The sequence below is a fragment of the Pezoporus flaviventris genome, unplaced genomic scaffold (genome assembly GCF_033815535.1).
Source record: "Pezoporus flaviventris isolate CSIRO_AGI_PZ_B2104156 unplaced genomic scaffold, CSIRO_AGI_Pfla_v1 ptg000035l, whole genome shotgun sequence".
NCBI classification, from domain to species: Eukaryota; Metazoa; Chordata; class Aves; order Psittaciformes; family Psittacidae; genus Pezoporus; species Pezoporus flaviventris.
The window spans coordinates 10,941,026-10,960,318 of NW_026892583.1; the positions used below are offsets into that span (position 1 = coordinate 10,941,026).

General features: G+C 49.2%; 1 protein-coding gene across 4 annotated transcripts; it reads right to left on the reverse strand.

Moving 5' to 3' along the window:
* Positions 1 to 1,373: 1,373 nt before the first annotated feature.
* On the reverse strand, positions 1,374 to 8,344 carry GNPNAT1 (glucosamine-phosphate N-acetyltransferase 1). Of its 4 annotated transcripts, none has more exons than XM_061462555.1 (6): positions 8,229 to 8,344; positions 5,432 to 5,619; positions 4,679 to 4,741; positions 3,892 to 4,019; positions 3,323 to 3,384; positions 1,374 to 2,918 (listed from the first exon to the last, which is right to left on the reverse strand). In XM_061462555.1, the coding sequence occupies exons 2-6, from the start codon at positions 5,601 to 5,603 to the stop codon at positions 2,771 to 2,773; spliced, it is 573 nt and encodes a 190-aa protein (XP_061318539.1). In that variant the 5' UTR covers positions 5,604 to 5,619; positions 8,229 to 8,344; the 3' UTR covers positions 1,374 to 2,770. The 4 variants fall into 4 exon arrangements, with proteins under 4 accessions (XP_061318539.1, XP_061318538.1, XP_061318536.1 ...); XM_061462554.1 differs by lacking the exon at positions 8,229 to 8,344 and adding an exon at positions 7,805 to 7,884; XM_061462552.1 differs by lacking the exon at positions 8,229 to 8,344 and adding an exon at positions 7,486 to 7,678.
* Between the last annotated feature and the right edge of the window lie 10,949 nt (positions 8,345 to 19,293).

Here is a 19,293-nt window from a genome sequence, read left to right on the forward strand (position 1 = left end):
CAGCTCTGGGGATCCACAGTTCTATGGTAAGGGGCTGAAGTTCCCTTTTCCAGCTTTGGGGAAGTAGAGTCAAGGAGCTGGAGCTCTTCCTCAGGGCAGGAGAGCTGTTACCTCCTCTTTGGGGGCTTGTTTGGGTGAAGTTACATCCCTGGAGGAGGTGGTAGTAATGTTATGGCTGATTTCTGACAAGAGCCTTTAAGAAAGTTCCTTTATTCCTGGGAAGGTCTTGCTCTTTCCTCTTGAGCCAGTGGTACTGTAGGTAAATCAACAGGGCTCCTTCAACAGGGCTCCTGCAGTTTAGGAGACGCATAATGTATTTTAATACTACCTGTTGCTGTTTAAAGCTGTTATTTGTGGCATTTTCCTGCTTCCTGTGAAGCGTGCTCACCTAAAGTACATACCAATGCGCTGGGTGGTATGGACTTCCACTCTGGGTACTATCAGCTCTACAGCATCTGCCTGCAGCTTGTGCAGTTCCTGTTTTACCAGGGCTGGCAGAGTCTTTAATGCCTAACTAATGTTTCCAAAGCTTTAGTGCAACTCATACCCGTACCCCTTTCTCCATGTAAATGACTGTCCAGGAGTCCAGTGGAATTCCTGACAGCTCCTCTCTCAACACCAAGTTGCCATGAGGGCTGTGCCATAGGGATGGGGATGGCACCTCTGCTGTGGAACAAAGAGCTCTTCAGCAGTTGCTGGGATGCTGAAGAGCTGGATCCTGCCCAGCAGCAGCATTGTTATGCAGCCACAAACCCAAGCTTTCAGCCCAATTAATTTGTTTTATGCTGATCTAAGCAGGGAACACAATCACCTGCTTCTTGTACTAATCTTTTCATTAACTCTTAATGAGGGTGTGGAGCTATGTCCATGGTATAGGTTTCACTGAATTCAAATCATCCACTTTAAACTAGTGGAAATTCAGAATTAATTAGAACTGTGAAAGGCAAGAAAATCCACCTCAGTCATCTGGGCCAGCATAAAGCAGTAGTTGATTTAATACAATTAGTGCAGAGTCAGGGCCCAAGCCACTTCCATGTTCTACAGGGAGCATTGCTGCTGTCTCCGGGGGGGAGAGTAACTCAAAGAAAATGGGGAGCTGCTGGTCTGCTGAGGAGAAAGTGGGTTAGAAACTCCTGCCTGGGGTTTGTGCCTGCAGGCAAAGGCTTCACCCCCAGAACAAGCAGAGAATTGTCCTTTGAACACTTACAAAGCTGAAAACATGCATCAGACACTTGCTGAAAATAATGTGGAGTCATCTTTCCAGCACAGGGAAAGGGAAAACAAAGTTTATTTTCAGCTAGTGGTAATGTTGTGGAAGTCAGTAGGTGCACACATCCTCTGGACACCACGCAGCAATATGAAAGCCAGACACATTTGGCAGTCTTCATTTATTCAGCTTAAAGATTAAAAAAAAAAAAACAAACCAAAATAAAAATCAATAAATAAATCAGACATCACCAAGGAAACACTACAGTGAGTGGAGTACCATCAGGAACATTAAACAGAACCCCACCACAGCTTAAAGTACCTCTCCACACCACAAAGAACGACCATTTTGTCAAGCCTCACTGTTCACAAACACAACCAGCTGCTCTGTACGAACCTTCGTGTTTTCATAATGCCCTATTCATTGATACAGGATTTGTCACTCTCTCCACACAAAACCCCACTGTTCAGACCAGGGCTTTGTACATTATTTGCTTGCCATTGCTGGCAAAAGTGCTAAAACTATTTATCCAATCTCTTAGCAAGAGGGATGCTTCAAAGCAGCACAAGTCCCTCAGGCTGGGGTGGGGGTTTCCCTGCTGGCTTGCTATGCTGTAAGCATAAGCAGTTACCAGCACAACCACAGCCCCCCCAGCCCTCAGAAACTCAAATACAAAGCTGAACACACTCCTGCCCAACACAAATCATATTCCCATTGAGTACTAGGAGCCCCACTGAAGATGGGGTGTTTTCTCTGCCAGACACTCCAGTTTCCCAGTTACCTTTGCCCCATCACAAACCACACGTTGTGGTTGGGTTTGTCAGAAAAGTAATTATCCTGAAAACAAAGTAAGTTATCAGCTAAAGTGCAGGACCCCTGCAGCAAGATGTACCCAGCCATTTTTAAACTCAGCACATCAGGTTTAGCTTAGCCCATAGGGATTCTCCCCTACCCACACAAACAGTAACAAATTCGGTTTCAGAAAATAGTGCCTATAAAACTTGAGATGCACCAACACATCATCAGCACTTCAGTGAGGTTCCGTGGCAAGAACAGCACTAAGGCCTGTTCCGTATCACTCATTCTGCCCAAGAGAAGCACTGTCCCTACCCAAGCAAGCTACATCATCCTTCTGTGAAGTACAGGCAGCAGAACAGTCCCCTGAGCTGTACTTCGCTATTGAGAAACGAATCGCAAACTTTTAGAAAAATACAATGCAAGAAAAAATTTGACATAAAAATATATACCTTTGGTTAAAAACCACCCCTTTAACAAGAGTCCTTTGTAACTTAGTGAGAACAAAAGCTTCACTTAGACTGAACAGTAGTAAAAATTAGTTCTAAGCGCTTATTTCCTAACCCAGAGGACCCTTCTAAAATGTCAGTAATATCTTTTCCCCCCAGGATTTACACATTTGATAATCATTATTTATAGGGATTGTTACATTTGCAGCAATAAACTCTATAAATTTTCCATGAAGAAAATGTTTGTAGCACAAGCTCCTCCACCAAGAGTCTTTATGGAAAAAAAACAAAACCAACCAAACCCAAACCCTCAAAGTTCTTAGTTAAAGAACCGCTGGAACATGTAGTTTTCTTCAGATACCGAATAGCCAAACTTCTTATAGAAATCCACGTTTTTTGGCAGACACTCAAGCGTGATTTTGTAACAGTTCAGTCTCTTACTTAGCAATGTGAGGGTGGATGTTAATCTGAAAAAGACAGAAAACCAACAGTTGAAGCTGGCCCGGAATGCTGGATTGATTAAAGTTATCAGACCTACAACACTCAAGTTTTGCAGCACTCTGCATTTGCCTTCACTGCACAGACAGTCACTATCCCAAGAAACAAACAGAACTAAGTACCAGCATCTTGCAGACAACTTTATGCCTCCGTTTTAAGAGCATCGGCTGGTGATACCTTCTGGCTAAATTCTTGTCACATGCCTGCCTGAGGAGGATCTGCCCTGCAGCTTCAGCTGCAGAGCCAAGCTCCAGCTGACCCTCCAAGGTCTGATGATCCAGCTTAGCTGCTGGTGCCCATCGGGGACAGAAAGCAGCAGGGTGAGGGCTTGCTGCCTGCTGCTGGTGAATGGCAACAGTGGGAAAATACTTACAGTTTACCAAGCTGCTTTCCTCTGCACTCCCCGCTTACTACGACATCTTCTATCCTTCCTCTCTGTGAAAACACAGGCAAGCATTAGTCGAACAGAGCACTGTTGTGTTAGTTTCCTTTCTGCTTATGCTTCACACTTGCATTTCCTGCTGTTTAGACACCACTCCTCCAGCGATCAACACACTTACAGTGCCCCTTCCAGCACCCAACAGGAACAGCAGCCCCACCACAGCCCTTCCCTACCAAGAGATTTGTATTTCTAGCTCCTTGTTTTCACACATCTAGCTGGGACTCCCTCTGCAGCAGCAAGATCCTCAGCCATCTGCTCCATCAGAATCATGTCTGACTAGTTCAAAAGCTCACTGCGAGGGAGAACGGGACAGCCATCCAACTGCTCTCTCCTTAAGAAAAGCCAAAGCTTTCCCTTACTATTTATCTGAGCAGCCAAGGATGGGAGATAGTTTAAAAATGCAGAAGATACTTCATCACACAGCTGCCATAAAAACAACACACACAGAGTCAGGGACAGGATCTTTTCCCTCTCTTTAAAGCTGCAGCAAGAGAAGATACCTTTGCACAGGAGTGAGTGAATTTATGTTCTATAACCAGTGTTGCTGTAGCAACAATCTGTCCAAGATTTGTGTCTTCTACGACAGTAACGTAGTAATCTCCAGATCTCTTCATGTGCTCAAAGGTTTCTGTGGGAGCAGACAGACAGCACAACAGTCACTGTTAATCTCAGATTAAACTGCTGTGAAGTCTGACACTTGCAACAGGTTCTGAACACTCATCACTGCAGGGTTCAGGATCATAAGGATGATGCACTCAACACCCCAGAACCCAAAAGCCAGAGTCAGATTAGCGCAGAGACAGAACCAGGAAAATGAAACAAATAACTTTTCCTTAGCTGCCAAGAGATCCCTCCTTCCCCAGCATCTCTGCTGTCTCTTAGGGGCACTGTGACAAAGGTGGCGGCACCTCCCCTAGGTTATTTTACATTTTGGCTGAACCAGTGAAGTGAGCTCAGGATGCTGTTGAGCTACAATCAGAGGCAAAGCCTCTGTCTCACTCCTAGTGCTTCAGTAATTCAGCCAAGAAAGCCATCCCCCAGCAGCCCCTCCTAAAGCTCAGCCTCAAAAGCAGTTACACAATTTAGGTGTGGCCCAGTGAAGAAGCAATCCTTCAGGATAGCTGCAAGTGGATCCCACACCAAGTGCCTTGGGGGAGCTGAGTTAATATATCCTTCTGGCATCAAGCAGTTGGAAGCCTCTCACCCAAGTAGATTTGCTGTCAGCATCACCATCCTTTGGCTCCCAGCAACCTCTATGGAAATGCCAAGAAATAATGATATACTCACTGATAAACTGCTCTGGGCTTGCAACTCCAGTTTCAGTCAGCTGACCCAGAACCTTAAAAAAGCCTGTTATAAAAGAAAGGCAAGGAACAACCCTCAGTGAGAAACATAGACACACAATTAGCTCCAAACAGCACTGAACAACCTGACATGGCTGTTTGGAGAGTTAACATCCCCATGGTACCATCCAACTCAGTTGTACGTAAAAGCCTGTGCTCCACATATTACAGAACTAGACTGAAATATTAAACTTCTGCCTTGTGCAACGCTGAAAGATCAGCAGCAAACTGCAGCCCGAGTGCAGAAGATGCACACGTTCAAGCAAGATATATATATAAGCCTGAAATTCTGTAATATTAAGCTGTTTCTTCAGAACAACCTTTTTGTCCAAGTTACAGAACTGAAGAAATCTTCTTGCACCAAGAATAATGCTGGTTTCCATTACTTTTCTATTAAAGGGAACAGTACAACCAACCATACACTCTCTCCAAAGCTGTGGTGAACAGGAAGTTGTGGATTATTTGGAAAATTTGACTTGAATTTTGATGGTTTTGAGGTTAAAACAAGTAAACCAATTTTGAGGGTCACCCAACACAGCACCCATCCATGGTGCAAAGTGCTCAAATTCCTTACTGATAAAAATAACCCCAATCAGATAAAATGAGCAATCCTAATCTAGTGCGGGATCACACAGAAATACAGTGTCTAGTTCAGCACCCAGCTTTCCTTTGTGGTGATCATTAAACAGAATTCTACCTCGATTTAAATCAGCCGTGCAAAGTGGTCTCAAAACCAAGCCATCTCCTGGATCTAAAGGAGAAATAGCAGGAGAAAACGTCGTCGTGTTCTCGCTCCAGTCGAGTTCATGCAGAATGTTTGGGTCAAACATCGGGGTGTCATCAAGCATCATGGTTGCAACAGGCATCATGGCTGCAGCAGGTGGTCTGGAACAGAATGCACATGGGTAAGGGGCAGTTTGGTTAGCTTTTGCTTTGATCTCTAATAAGTCGTTTCCCCAGGTTATATCATGCCACAGGATGTTCCTCAGGAATGCAAGAAAGGTGAACAAACTGCTGTTCATTTTATTTGCAACTGAAGTTCAGCTTCCACTGGACTGGGTTAATGGGTTAAACAGCACACACACTGACGCCACATGTATTACCTTAAGTTGACACATGGCACTTTTGTGTGCCTCTGGGAAGTTTTTTCTCTTGGAAAAAAAGCCCCAACAAATAGATAAGACATTTCCTGGGATATTTAACCTCTGTGGCCCTCTGAAAAGGAAAGCATCTCATCCTCTCAATAACCCTAACATACTGGCTACCGATATAGAGGGGATCCTTGGCATTAATGTTCCATTTAAAACTGGCGGTAGCAATAGTACACTTTTTCGAACCAGTCCCATCACACAAATGTTTAGTGTCTCAGCCAAGAGGCACTACAACACATGTATGAAAACACAGATAATACAACAGCCTGCACACGCTCATGGCCCATACTGCACTCCTTGTGCAAGTCAGTTTGCTCTGTCCAATGCCACCTCAGCTGTAAAGTGCAGCACCTCAGTGTCCACTAACGGGTAAAACACACGGTGCCAAGGTGACAGTGAGACACCTGGTAATGACAAAAGAGAGACTGGGGATTGTGCATTATCCAGAATTAAGGGTAAAAGGAAGAAAAGGGATATGTTTTCCTAACTGCCAGGTATAGGAAAATAATTCTTACTTTGACACCTGCAGCATCTGCTATGAGCAGAGCGTATCATGAGAACCTCTCCCGAGACCAAGTTCTTTATGCATCTTCATATTAACTTAGCTGCACCATAAAGTTGTGGTACTGGCACATCACTGGATAGGCCAAATAAACACCAGAAAGAAAAAAATGTATTTGGGATGAATACCTTTCAAAATAAGATATCTTTCAGCCCTGTTAAGCTGCCAAAGGAAGTACACCAGAGGTCAGCTATGAAGCTTATCAGCCTAACTGCAACATGCAAGCCTCAAAGTGGAAGGTGGCTCTAGAAACTAAACTGAAAAAGCTTTTTTAAAACAACAAAAAAAAAAAAACCACAAAAATTCTATGCCACCTGCTGATACATGACGGCCTTTAAATCCCCCTTCTCACAGCAGTACAAATCCAAATGAATACAAATTCCACATGAATTTTCAAAAACAAAACAGTGGGGGAAATGAAGTGCAAAGAGAAACATTTCCCTATATGGGAGAGCAAGAAGCAAGAATCCAGGTCTTTGAGTTCCAGTCCTGAGCTTCAGTGATCAGATCACACCAATGTGTGCAGAAGACTGCAAGCCAATCACTAGTGTATTCATTATGTCACTGCTTAGCAAAAGTGAAGTCCACCTCGTTCCAACAACACATTAGGTATCTCTGTTCCTAGATCTCAATTATTCTAAACTTGCTGTTACCCTGTCCCGTTACAAAGCCTTCCTAGAATTCATTACAATGTTCTGTACCGTACAGACTAGAATCTAATTAATTTCAGCTCAAGGTTACAGAATACCAAGCACACACAGCAGTATAAAAGCATATGAAAGAAATAAATTTATGCTCTTCAAGCAGTTAACGACAAACTAAAAGTTATTTTTCAAACTACATCCAGCACAGCTGGAGCAGGATGAAGCTTGAAGCTTCATGCATCTTCTGGAGTCAGGGATATGACTTGCCCAATAGAAATGCATTGACTAATTAAAGAAACGGGTTCAAGGTGCAGCAAGGAAGAAGAGCTTCGGCCTGTTTCGATGGGTTGCCAGTTTCTCCTCCAGGAAACCGCGTGCTGGCCCTGGTGCCTACCTGAAACCTCCTCGGGGCATCCTGGACTTCCCACAACGAGTCGGGAGCGGGAGCGGGACCGGGCCGTGCAAGCGCACACGGAACCTCCGGTCCCTCTCAGCCGTCCTTCCTCCCCCTGCTCCGTCCCGCGAAGCCGGCGCGGAAGGAACCCGGGGCCCCCACAGGAGAAGCTGCCCGCCCGAGGGAGACCAACCCCCGAGCACCCGGTGCGGGGTCGGCCGGAACTCTGCGGCTCCCCAGCTGCGGGCACGGGAGAGACCCCAGCCCTGCCCCGAGGGGCAAGAGATAGCTCCTCACGGGCCCTCGGCGGGGTCCTCACCTGAAACAGCGCCTTCGGGGAAAGGGCAGGGGGAGAGCTCCACATCACCCCTTGTGCGACTCCTCGGGGGGTCCCCACAGCTCCCTTGAGCTGAAGCAGCCCCCTTGAGCTGAAGCAGCCCCTTGGAGCGGTCCCCTTCACCTCACGCACTGCCCCTCGGCGGGGGTCTCTTCCCCTCACACACTGCTCCTCGGCAGAGGGGGTGTCCGCGCAGGCCCACCCCTTACATACAGCCCCTCGGGGAGACGGGGCGCCCAGCCGCGCTTGCCAGCCCCTCCGGGAGGTCCCCGAAGGGCCGCCCCTCACGTAGCCCCCTCACGGTGATACCGAGGAGCCGGCGCAACCCCCAGAGCCCCCGCAGGCGGCACACGCTCACGCTCACGCACACGCACACACATAAATACACGCGCACCCCCGTACTCACCCAAACACGAGGCCCCGCCGCCAAACGCCGCCCGCACCGGCTGCGCCGCAGGCGCCGCACGGACGTGGCAGGGGGCGGAGCCGGCCACGCACGCCAGCGCGCAGCCAATCACCGCCCGCCGGCCCCGCCCCAGCCCCGCGCGCCCGGAACTCGGGGCCACCCCCTCGCCGGCCTCGCGACCTCCGGGAACAGCCCCGCCCCCGCGCGCTGATTGGGCTGTGGGCGGTGTGGCCACGCCCCCTCCGTGCGGGAGATCCCGCCCACACACGTCGGGGTCAGGCGTGGAGGTGGCGACCGGTTTTGGGTTCATCGCTGCTCCCGGCCCCCCTCCACCTCCGGGGCACGAAGGTGTTTGCCTGGTAGGGGTTTGGTGTCTGAAAGGACACCCCCGCACCCCTGAACAAGGATCTCCCAGGGGCGAGGCGCTGCACTGGCTATCAGCGCAGGGAGTGATTTGGACGGGGTCGCTGCTGTTTGCGGCGCTATGCAGGGTGGCTCTCCTGGGTCATTCCTTTCTCTCATCCGGACCAGTTTTCTCTTTACAGCTCTTTTTCAGCCTGCGACTGTGAAGATTGTGGTATTTGTGTTGACAGACTGCAGGACTTTACTGTGGGGGAAAGGGTAAAACTGAGGCCTGGCCACATGGGGTCAGTGAGGGTGATACAAGGCTTCTCAGAAGCAGCAGATTACTGAGTGCTGGCGCTGAGTGCTGGCTGTTCCGCATACGTTTCCCTGCGTTGCCACCGGGGTTTGGCCTCCGGAGTGCCTCTGGAAAGCTGTTTGGTGTTTGAGATGGCCAGAGCTCGGGACAGGCTTCTGGGTACCTGTGGAGGGATGGCTCAGGTGACAGGATTATACAAAGGTTCCTCTTTCTCCTGAAGAATTGCAGGTGGCAGCAGCTTTTGTAAAGAAAGAATCCCTCCCTTTGATACTTTTCATCTCTGGGAGATTGTTTTTGGAGGCTTCGATGCTCCCCTTGGAGAAGACTTGCTGTCCTGGGATGGAATGAGCTTTGTTCAGCCTCCAAGGCTGGCAGGGGACCTGACTGAGGGGGGTTCTTACTTTTCAATTAAAACAACAACAACAAAAAAACAACCCTAACTTGGAGATCACCTTGAGAAACTGTTTCATAAATAGCTGAGGTCAAGGCTCACATGTAGCATGGAGCTGGAGGCCTGCTGCACAAGATAATTATACAGTGTGCTTCTGAGACATGATTTTCATTTTCCGTGTTTCTTCCCCCCGTTACTTTACCCTCAGAATGAATCACTCTCTGTTACCCTGGAAACAATCGACATCATTACTTAGTCTTCAATGCTGCAGGCCTGGAGTGACCAGATGACACACGCCAGCCTCCCTGGGCTCAGGCACACCCAAAGTCTGGGAGCAGTGCTCACCCCAAGTTTGTCCAGCGGAGTCAGGGTTGGGGGCTGCCTGGGTGAATCACTGCGACTATTAACCTTTCACTGCAAGGGAGAGGCACAAACTGGGTGTGAGCTTTCCCTTCCTGTCCCTTCTCTCGTTTCTTTTGAGGGATGAAGAGAATTGGGAAGGTCCCATCCATGCTGAAAGATGCGCACCATGTCTTGTTTCTGTTCGTGAAAATAAACGGGGAAGCGCTACTTCAGCTGGTTAAACAGGGAAACTGGGGGTGTGGACACATTTCCACTGTGTGAAAAATGACATACGGTGATTTAGTTTAATTTCCTCCATAGTGTCTTTTCCTTGATGGAAAGATTTGACAGATGTGAAGTAGATTGCATTTACCTAAGTAACTATGGAAGGTCAAGGCTTTTTAAAAACAAAATCATGTCATAACAAGGCCATGACCACATGGGGTCAGCCCAGCTCTCCCCAGTGAGGCTTGGAGCAGAGGTCCTGGACTTGCAAGGGGAATATGGTGGGGTTTGGACAAGCCTTATCCAAGTACATCCTCACAGTTTCCAGCATATGGCTGTGTAGAGACATCCTGACCCAGAAGGTGCATCTGGCTCATGGTACTTAATAGCTAAACAGTGCTTTCTTTGGTGCTTGTATCTCAGCTTCTGACCTCCAGAGTTTCTACTGTGCTGCAGCATAATGTTGCAGGGAAAATCCTTTGGTTTGGTTAAAACTCTTGCCCTTCCATTTTTTATTTTTTTTTTTTTTCCCTGGAAACTAGTCCTGTCCTATTTACCACCACAGGACTGACTACAGCTTGGCTTGAGGACAGCAACCTTTCTGCACGTGGGTTTTGAAGCAGTATAAGTCTAAACTGGATCAGGGATGATCTGGATGGAAAAACTTTCTGAAGGAAAGGGGTGGGAACAGACCCTCTTCAACTGCATTTGCAAGCTGAGAGCAAAGAAATCTGCCCCACTGGAGGGGTTTAAACTGAACAGTGACTCTGTCAGTGCTGCTGGAACCCTCGTCCATTTCATGAGCCCAGAGACATTATAGAGAAGGGCTGGTGTTGCGAGGGGATTCACCTCTCACAACGATTTGATCTTTACCCCCTCTTAGGGCCCATCCAAAACCCTCTGGCAAAACCTGAGCCAACCACAGAGGCAGGGCAGGACAGGGCCAGCTGGTTTTCAGCCACCCCCTCCCTATGAGCTACGTTTTAATTTTTTTCTCTAATTCTAACCCCATTGGAAGGAGATGGCAGTGCTCTTGCGGGCTTTTTAAAGAGAGGTGGCCACTAGGGAAGGACTGGATTAGGGTAGCCAGTAAGGGGAAACTGGATTCACAAAGGCTCCTGAGGCTTTCCACTCATGAAAGACAGGCTTTGCTTCCAACCGAAAGCTTGGTGAGAGGCACATGGACACTGATGAGCTCTCACATCTCCTTGACACACCCCCGAGTCCCATCCGGTGGCTTTTTAAAGGTCAAGCAATTAGGGCCAGTGGGGATTCACAGCAGCCAACAGATAAATCTCTCCGGTACTTCCAAGGCCAGGATTTAGTTAGTGAAGAGCAAGGGGAAAGTTGAAATAACACATTTCCACTTGTGTCACGGATGTGTTCATCTCCTCTTTGTTGGTTCCACTGCAGTGTATTTTGTTGCAGCAGAAAAAAAAACTAGCGAAGTGATATCCTCTGACTGCTCCAAATTTCCCAGCACTGGAACAAGGCAATCATAAGTCAGGGAAATTGCAAATTCATAACTGCAGGACAGTCAGAAAGGTGGGAAGGGAGCCATGCACTTGCTTGATATAAATGTCTGAGTCTGAAACACACCCTGCTTTATGAGGAGAGAAAAAGCGCTCTCCTTTCCTTTGGCTGTATGACACAAGGCAGTGAGCACGAATAAATCCTTGACACAATAAAATTGTTTACATTCTGTTTTGGAAACAGATGCCTGGGGCTCGGTATACCTAAGGACCAACCTCTTTGACTCTTTTTAGCCCCTAGTAGGGCAGGCTGTATCCAGCCACCAATAAATCCCAAGCATTGGAAATCTCTGCAGAAGAGCTGCATAAACCAGCCCTGGGCACTCAGATTTTGCGGAGGACCCAGCGCCTGCTTAACCCCCATCTGTCTGCCAGAGGGAAGAAGAATGCTGCTGTGTCTCCCCAGATATTGCCTGTGGATGGATAACGAGAAATTGAATATGTATTCAAACTCTAAATAAAGACCTGGCAGTCTTTAGAAATGCTCTGCCACCATTCAGATGGTCACCTGGGACCCGGGAAATGGTATTTATTTGGGGTTTGTGATAGCATTAGTGCAGTTATGAAAAAAGTGCATCTGGACCGTCTGTACCTCGCTGGAAATAGTTACACCATCTTTAAACAAGAAGCTAAAGATCATTTAACTGCGAGGGAAGGGGAAGTTTTAGGAACCACAGATGTGTCACAGCCCCCTTCCCGAGCTGTTGCTTTGGGAGGGAAGCCGAGGCTGCCCCTGGCAGAGGCAGCCCTAACACACTATCCATGGAGGCTGGAAGACACATGAGTTTGGTGTCTTCAGGTTTTCTTGTCTCTCCTGTCCATGGCCCAGAAACACTTTTTTTTAGGTGGAGAAATTCCCCATCTGAGGCCAACAGAAATATTAATACTCAAATCTTGCAACTTAAAGAGTCCAAGCTGGGGCTTAAAAACCATGCGAAAGGGACTCCAGCAGGAAACTTATCGCTGTCACACTCCTTTGGATGTGGTTAGTTTATAAGAAGTAAAATAGTATCAGGTCACCCCAAAAAACGAGTTGGGATCAGATCAAAAACAGATCTGATGTTATGGGGCACACAGCCCAAATAGTACTTTTGATCCTGAAGTGTCCTTAACCTGTGCACAGTGGGTACAAGTGCATTGCAGGTAACCAGAGATTGACAGTCCCTGCAGGTAAAAGAACATTTCTCATCAGCTGCAGACAGAGTGCTTCGAATGACAGATCTCCCCAGCCTTCCCATACAAAATGAGCACACTGTGGATACGATAAACTATCTTCTCTGGATGGATTAGTGAGTAAATAACAGCTTTTAGCTTTTCCCCTTCCACCGCATACAGGCCGGTGGTGCTAAGGTTGCATTTGTCTAGCAACTGTCTCTGCAAACATGCTGTCTCACCCAATGTCCCATCACTGGGCTGGTTAAAGAGGATCTTCCTGTATTTCCCAAAGGTTACGACCTCTGTATGAGCTTGATTAAATTCAGGACTGATGCTTCCTCAAAGGAAATACAGCCCTGATCTCTTGTCCTCCCCTTCCATGGATGCTGGGAGACACATTTGATGGACAAAACTGGTCTCTGTGCTGCTCTGGGGCAGCCAAGGTTTGGGCATGGGCAAGTGTCCGTCCTGAACAGTCAGGTCCCCTGAAACCTGAAGACAGAGTGGTCTCCCTGCCAGGATGGGCGGCAGGAAGGGCTTTGGAGAGAAGCTTTAGGCAGGAGGGAGCTCTCACAATTCAATGGTACGTGAGTCCCAGCTCTGTGGCCATCCCAGCTGAAGGCTCAGCAGGGCCGTGGCAGAAAAGCCTTGCCATGTCCCTTGGCAGCTGGCTGCTGGTGGAGCTAAACGTGGGGCCTGGGAAGAAGCACACCCCGAATCCAAGCTGCTGAGCAGGCAGAGGATAATATTGCCATGTGAGCCGCTTGGCAGGCTTCATCTCTTGTTTATCCATCACGGTGGAAATGCTTCGTCTTCTGCCCGGGCTGCACTGTGTGTGCAGTGATTAAGTGGCAGTTGTTAAACAGAAGCTGAAGCCGATGTTCTCTCCGTCTCCAATTTCCAAGGTTACAGAGACAAAAAAGTAAAATGGTGGCCGATTCCTATGCCCAGAGCTGGCAAATTGTGGGCTGGAGTCCCACTGGAAGGGCAGTGGGGCTGAAGGGAGCAGGGCCTGAAAGAGGCTGAGCAGGCATTTGGCTTTTCTTCCTTTCTTCCTTTCTTTTTTCCCTCCTTCCTTCCTTCCTGGGGATGAGCATAGGGTCTGGATGAGACAGGAGGCACTTTCCATCTCTTATTATTGTTAATCTAACTGCAGATAGATCTACTATTGAGAAAAAGAGAAAAGAAAGCAAGCCAGAGCATGTGGTTGCAGAGAACAAGCTCACATTTGGGGGATTTTAGCACTGGGTGTATTGGAGCCCTGGGAGGGAGGCTGACAAGATACGTTTGCTCAGAGTTCCCCACCAGTTTTGAGCCATATGGTCCATCCACAGAGATGTCCATGCTGTAGGAAGTGCCAGGGAGGAGTGAAACTTCAGGTGAGTGAAGGACTCGGAGTTCACTCGTGAGATGGCCGTGAATCTCGTGTGTGAGACCAGTGACTGGCAATTGGAGTAGGAGGGGACAGCTAGGCTTTTGATCCAAGGCGGTTGCAGGCTCACCCGTGTTGCCCGGCCCTTTTCCCTCTAGGTGGAGTTATTACACATCACATTGCAGCTTTCGCATGTGTGGACCTGCGCCTGCAGCGGGGCATACGGGGTCCCTGCCAGTCTGCCTGCATCCCAGGTGCTTTGCGGGAACTTAATGACCTGACTTTAATGAAGCACAGCGTATCTTGGAGGGCTTATTGCCTGTGTGTTCCATGTGTGGGATGGAAAAGATGAGCTGTGCTTTGGTTGTGCAAGGGCAGGGGAAGTATGAGGGTTGCTCTAAATGTAACGAGAGATGATAGATAATGCTGGGAGGTACCATGGTCTTCATGGAGCATCTTCCCTTCATGCTGCTTTATGAGCTTCTCCTCCTTTCTCTTACCTTGTGGTGTGGTTGGAGGGGAGGAAAGGGAGGCAGGAAATCCTGCTGGGCTATTTTTGAACTCTGGATTAATTAATGGCGTTATTAAGGGGCAGGAATTAACTTGGTTGCAGAGGGCTTAAAGGACAATTTGGGAGGTGTTAGTTCCAGATTTTGCTCATTCCCAGGCACTGGGGACATCTGAGATAGCACAGGGTTTGGCTGTGTGTGCCAGGGGACCAGTTGGGGCCTGGTTCTGTCCTGTGCACCGTGCTGTTCCCAGGGGCTGGTTAATCTGTGGGGCAGTGTAGCTCTTTATCTGTGCCACGTGTAGAGCTGCAGGGCTGGGAGGGTTGGTGTGCTCATCTTTCAGGTTGCTGAAAGTATTCTTTTATTTCCTTTTTTTTGCAATTCTGCATTAAACAAAAATGTTAGAAGAGCTCACCTAGTGCTCATTGCCCTAGCAGTGATGTTCCCTGCTCTCAGCAGCTCTTCCAGGATCCGGCACTGCAGTGCTTTTGAAGATTTAACAGCTACTCCCTCCCACCCCGTCATTTCCCTGATGGTCCAGACATGTTCCCAGCAGCTCCTCCTGTTTATAGGAAAGGGAAAAAACATTCAGGAGATAAAACGGCCGCCCCCAGCCATCACCCAGACTCTGTAGTGTGTGTGTGTAGGGGGGGGGGGGGGGGTTGTGCCACTGGGGAGCCCCTCAGCTATAAGGCCTTGTCCTTTGAAGTGCCTGACACATGACTTTCAGCTGTGAGAGGATGTGAATCAGATGTGGTCCCTGCAGACAGCCGCCTGGGACAGGGCACAGCACAGACTGGTGCTGGAGGTGGCCTCGGGGCAGCTCTGTACCCCCTGGCAGGGTGGGTAGGGATGGGGACACCTTGGGGTCTGGGCTGGCCAAGAGCATTTTTACCATGTGTTTGTTTGGGGTGGGACATCATGGTGTGTTTTTTATCGGGGGCAGTGAGGCAGAGGGGATGGGATGATCTGATTGCTGGGCCAGGACCAGAGCCTACTTGAGTCTCGGCACAAGCCCAGCTCCCAGTGACACACCTAGAGACTTTCCAAGGATTACTGGTCTGCTTCTTTCCAGGTTTGCCATTCCCAAGAGCCCTCTTGGCCCTCACTGCCTTTGTAAAAGCAAACTACATGAAACTCTTTCCTTGAGGTCACCAATAGTGAGCAGCAGCTCTTTGTTTGCCCTCCTGCCTAAATCTGCTGAGAGCCATTAGGGAAACCAGGAACCCAGTTTTTCTCAAGTGTCCTAGGTGAGGTCTGGCCATACCTGTTGCTTGGGAGAGATAATACCCACAGTTACTGTGGTGAGGAACAAGGGAGACCTTCACCACATCTAAACACAGTGAGGGAGTCCCTTGAATGCATTGCATGATGAGCTGCCCCTCCTGCTCCTGGGCTGGATGTGGGGAGCACAGCTGTGGCTTGCTGGTAGCTCCAGCCTTGTCCACCTGGGACAAGGTGCTGGGGTTTGGTGGGATTGCATTTGGGATGTTTGATGTTGTGAGTGCCGAAGCCCTAAGAGGAACACACAAGGAGAGGAGCCCTGTGGAAAGGGATGTCGATGTCAGGGAGCTGGCTGCAGGTTCCCCTCTGCTTTCTGCCTGGAGCGAGCCGGCAACAGAGCCAGCTGGAAACACAGTGAAGGGAATGAGCTTATTGATGTGCTTATTCTGCAGAGGACCATCATCCTCTCTCCTGCTGGTGTGCCCATGGGGTAGAGCTAACCCAGAGCCTGGCCGTGGTGCTCTGCCCTGGAATTAGGGAATTGCACAGGAGGACCAACAGAACCACTGCTGTCTCAACCCGCATGCTCCAGATGGTGCAGGCCTGTTGTGGAAGGCAGCACAGGGGCAAGTGTTGTCTTTCCTTGGGCAGGCTGGGACCACGGGGCTTCACTTTCTCTAGACACTGCTGCAATTCCCTTGTGGCCCCTTATGCTTGTCCCCGAGCCAAGCCAGTGCCTCCGTCTGGGACATTTTCCTGGGCAGGGGACAAAGGGGAGCAACTCCCAGCCAGGATTGATGGCGTGAGTCAAATTTCTAACCCCAATCCTCTCCCATTTCCTTTACACCCCCTTTCCCAGGCAGGAAATCAAAGCCCAGCTTGCTCATTAGAGGCTGACCAGCTGCTGACCAAAAGCCAAAAACAAAAAACCCCAACCCCCAGAGCAAATGCTTTATTTGCTCAAACTGCTGCTTTCTCAGAGCAGGGGGAGTGGGAGTCCTGCAGCCAGAGGCTTCCCACCAGCCGGGGAGCTGTGGCCTCACCGGGAGCTGACAGCAGAGGGGAGCTCCATTTTCAGGTCTTTGTCTTAGCTACGGATCAAAGGGAAAGCTCTGAATTGTCTCAGTATCTGACAGGTTCTTGCGTATTTGAGTCACTGAAACATGGGGTTGGCCTTTGGGCTCTAGGAAATATTCTGATGCTCCTGTGTCAAATTAAAAAAAGACACACACCCCCCCCGCCCAAAGTGCGAGCGCTGCAGCCTCTGGCACGGATCAGATGGAATGCTGATCAAACCAATGTGGGCTGGTTCCCTGGCAGCTTTTGGGGTGATTTTGGCATGTTGAGATTTTAAATTCTTCTTAAACTGGTGTTTCCCGTCCTCTCCTTCCCCAGCGTGTGCTCACCCATCGGCACGGCTGTTTTCAGTGGGGAAGGTCTGGGTTTCCATCCCAGGGGCATTCAGACCTGAGGCCTTGATAACACCCTGGGAAAAGTCCCCCTTTGCATTCTGCAGTTATGAAAACCAGACGGGAGGGCTTAAGAGAAACCAAAGAAGCAGTTTCTGGGGGGAGACTCAAGCCTGAAATATGTCGAACAGCTGGAGGGATGCAGGGGATTTCAAAAGGAAGGCTGGGATGCCAATCGAAAGGGGAACAGGCATGAGGCTGAGCTGCCTGGTCCGCATTGCACTGGTGCTGATGGGAAAAGAGGCACGCGGGGAGGAACTTTTTAAATCTATAACATCCAGCAGATATTTATAGATCTTTTATCTCTTTAGTGCCTTGGTGCCACAAATAAAAGCATACAGTGCTTTTCTGATACTTAAAGCAAACAAACAAACCCCCCACTGGTTTCCAGAAAGGTTTTGAGCCGTGTGAGCATGGTCACTGATCAGTCTGAATTCAATTAGACTGATGAAACTGCTCCTGCCATCTGAACTGGTGCTGTTGCTGAGGGCTTTGCCTCTTCACCATCCTTTCCTGCATCAAGATGAGGGTTAATACACTTAGAAGTGAGGGCTTCTTGGCAGCTGGACTGAAACAGGCATCTCACATCCGCATGTGGTTTTGTCTCTGGGTTGGATCCTGGCTGGCAGTGGCGACGCCTGGTCTGGGTTTCCTGCATCCCTGGTCAACGCTGGGTAAATCCCTTGTGGCCCCAAGTGTCCCCAGGGGTGCCCAGAGTGCCTCTCCTGCAGCACACAGGGCAGGTCGGGTGAAAGGTGCTGCTCATCCCAACCCCTCTGATGCTCAACAAAGTGAGGGGCTTGGAGGGGCTGGACAAGGCAGGGGAAGGCACTTGAATTCATCTGTGGTGTGAGCACCAGGAATCTGGGAGCCCCTTCCCAACCCAAAGTCTGGAAAACCCCAGTGTGCTTCCTGCAGGGCTGAGATGCTGAAATGACTCATCCAGCTTGGATGATTAATGAATAATTGATTAATTTGATTACCTTTCTTTAGCCCTTGCCTACTGCAGGAAAGCCCCAATGTCTAGGGTGGACATCCCTTGATGGGAGGACTGGGGTGGGGCTTTTGGAAATAAACCCCATGCTCCCACATGTCCCGGTTGTAGGCAATAACCTGCCTCCTTTTGTAGTGTTTGGGGGTCATTTTGTATTATTGCCCCCCAAAAACCAGCAGCTTCCCCAGATACCCTTTTTCTATTGATTCACAGCAGCAGGATGTGCCCCTGAACCCAGGCCATCCGGCTCTCGCCTCCTCCCTTGCTGCAGGCGACAGCCTTGTTTTGGAGATACTTCATTTTTGCTTTGTTTTTAAATTCTCCACGGGTCTGTGAATCTCTTGCAGTACAAACCTATGCTGTTCCTGCTCTAAAACCGCTATGTGACCTGCCCATCTGCATGGGATTGAATTACTTGGGGCTTAAAAAGCCGTATGAATCCCAGCCAACACTGCAGCCAGTACCTTGCTCAGAAAGGCATGCAAAGCCCCATGGCACACCGAGTGGAGTGGTTTTTAACCCTGGCAGCCGGTTTGCATCAGAACCTTTCGGTGAAGTAATTTATTCTTTCCTTTCCTCTCCTCAAGGTCCTGGAGAAGGGTCAGCAAGGGAGAAGCATCCATCCCCCAGCCCTGCCCACTGATGTAGGGCTGGAGTAATCCCATATTCAGGCACCTCTGATGCTTGTTTGGGTTAAAATGAGGTTTAAGCAGTGCTGTTGGCTCTGAACATCTATCCCCATAATGTGCTTATCAAGATAGTTAATTGTTTTTCCCCCAGGGCAGCCACCAGATTGTGGATGTCAGACGGTTACTGCTCTTCCTCACCCCAAGGGGCTGTGGACACCCACAGGCTGGTTTCTCTTCTCTTTTGTTTTTAATTTGGTTTGCTTTGTTTACCTAAAAGGGTCACCCATGGCCAGATTTCATTGCATCAGCAGAATAAACCTCTACATCTCCCTTCAGTGTTGGTGCTGCAGGAGCTAGGATTTGCATTGCCAAGACCTCCTCATCCTCCATTTTTTGCTTTAATGCCCAAGCACCCTCAAACGCACCCAGCCTCTGACACCTCTCCCCAGCACATCGCTGGAAACCCTCTGCACCCACCATGTCCTGGATTCCCTTCGACTCAGCATCGTCCAGCAGTGATGTCCGATGATGACGGGAGAAGCGGCAGAGCAAACAGCTCCTG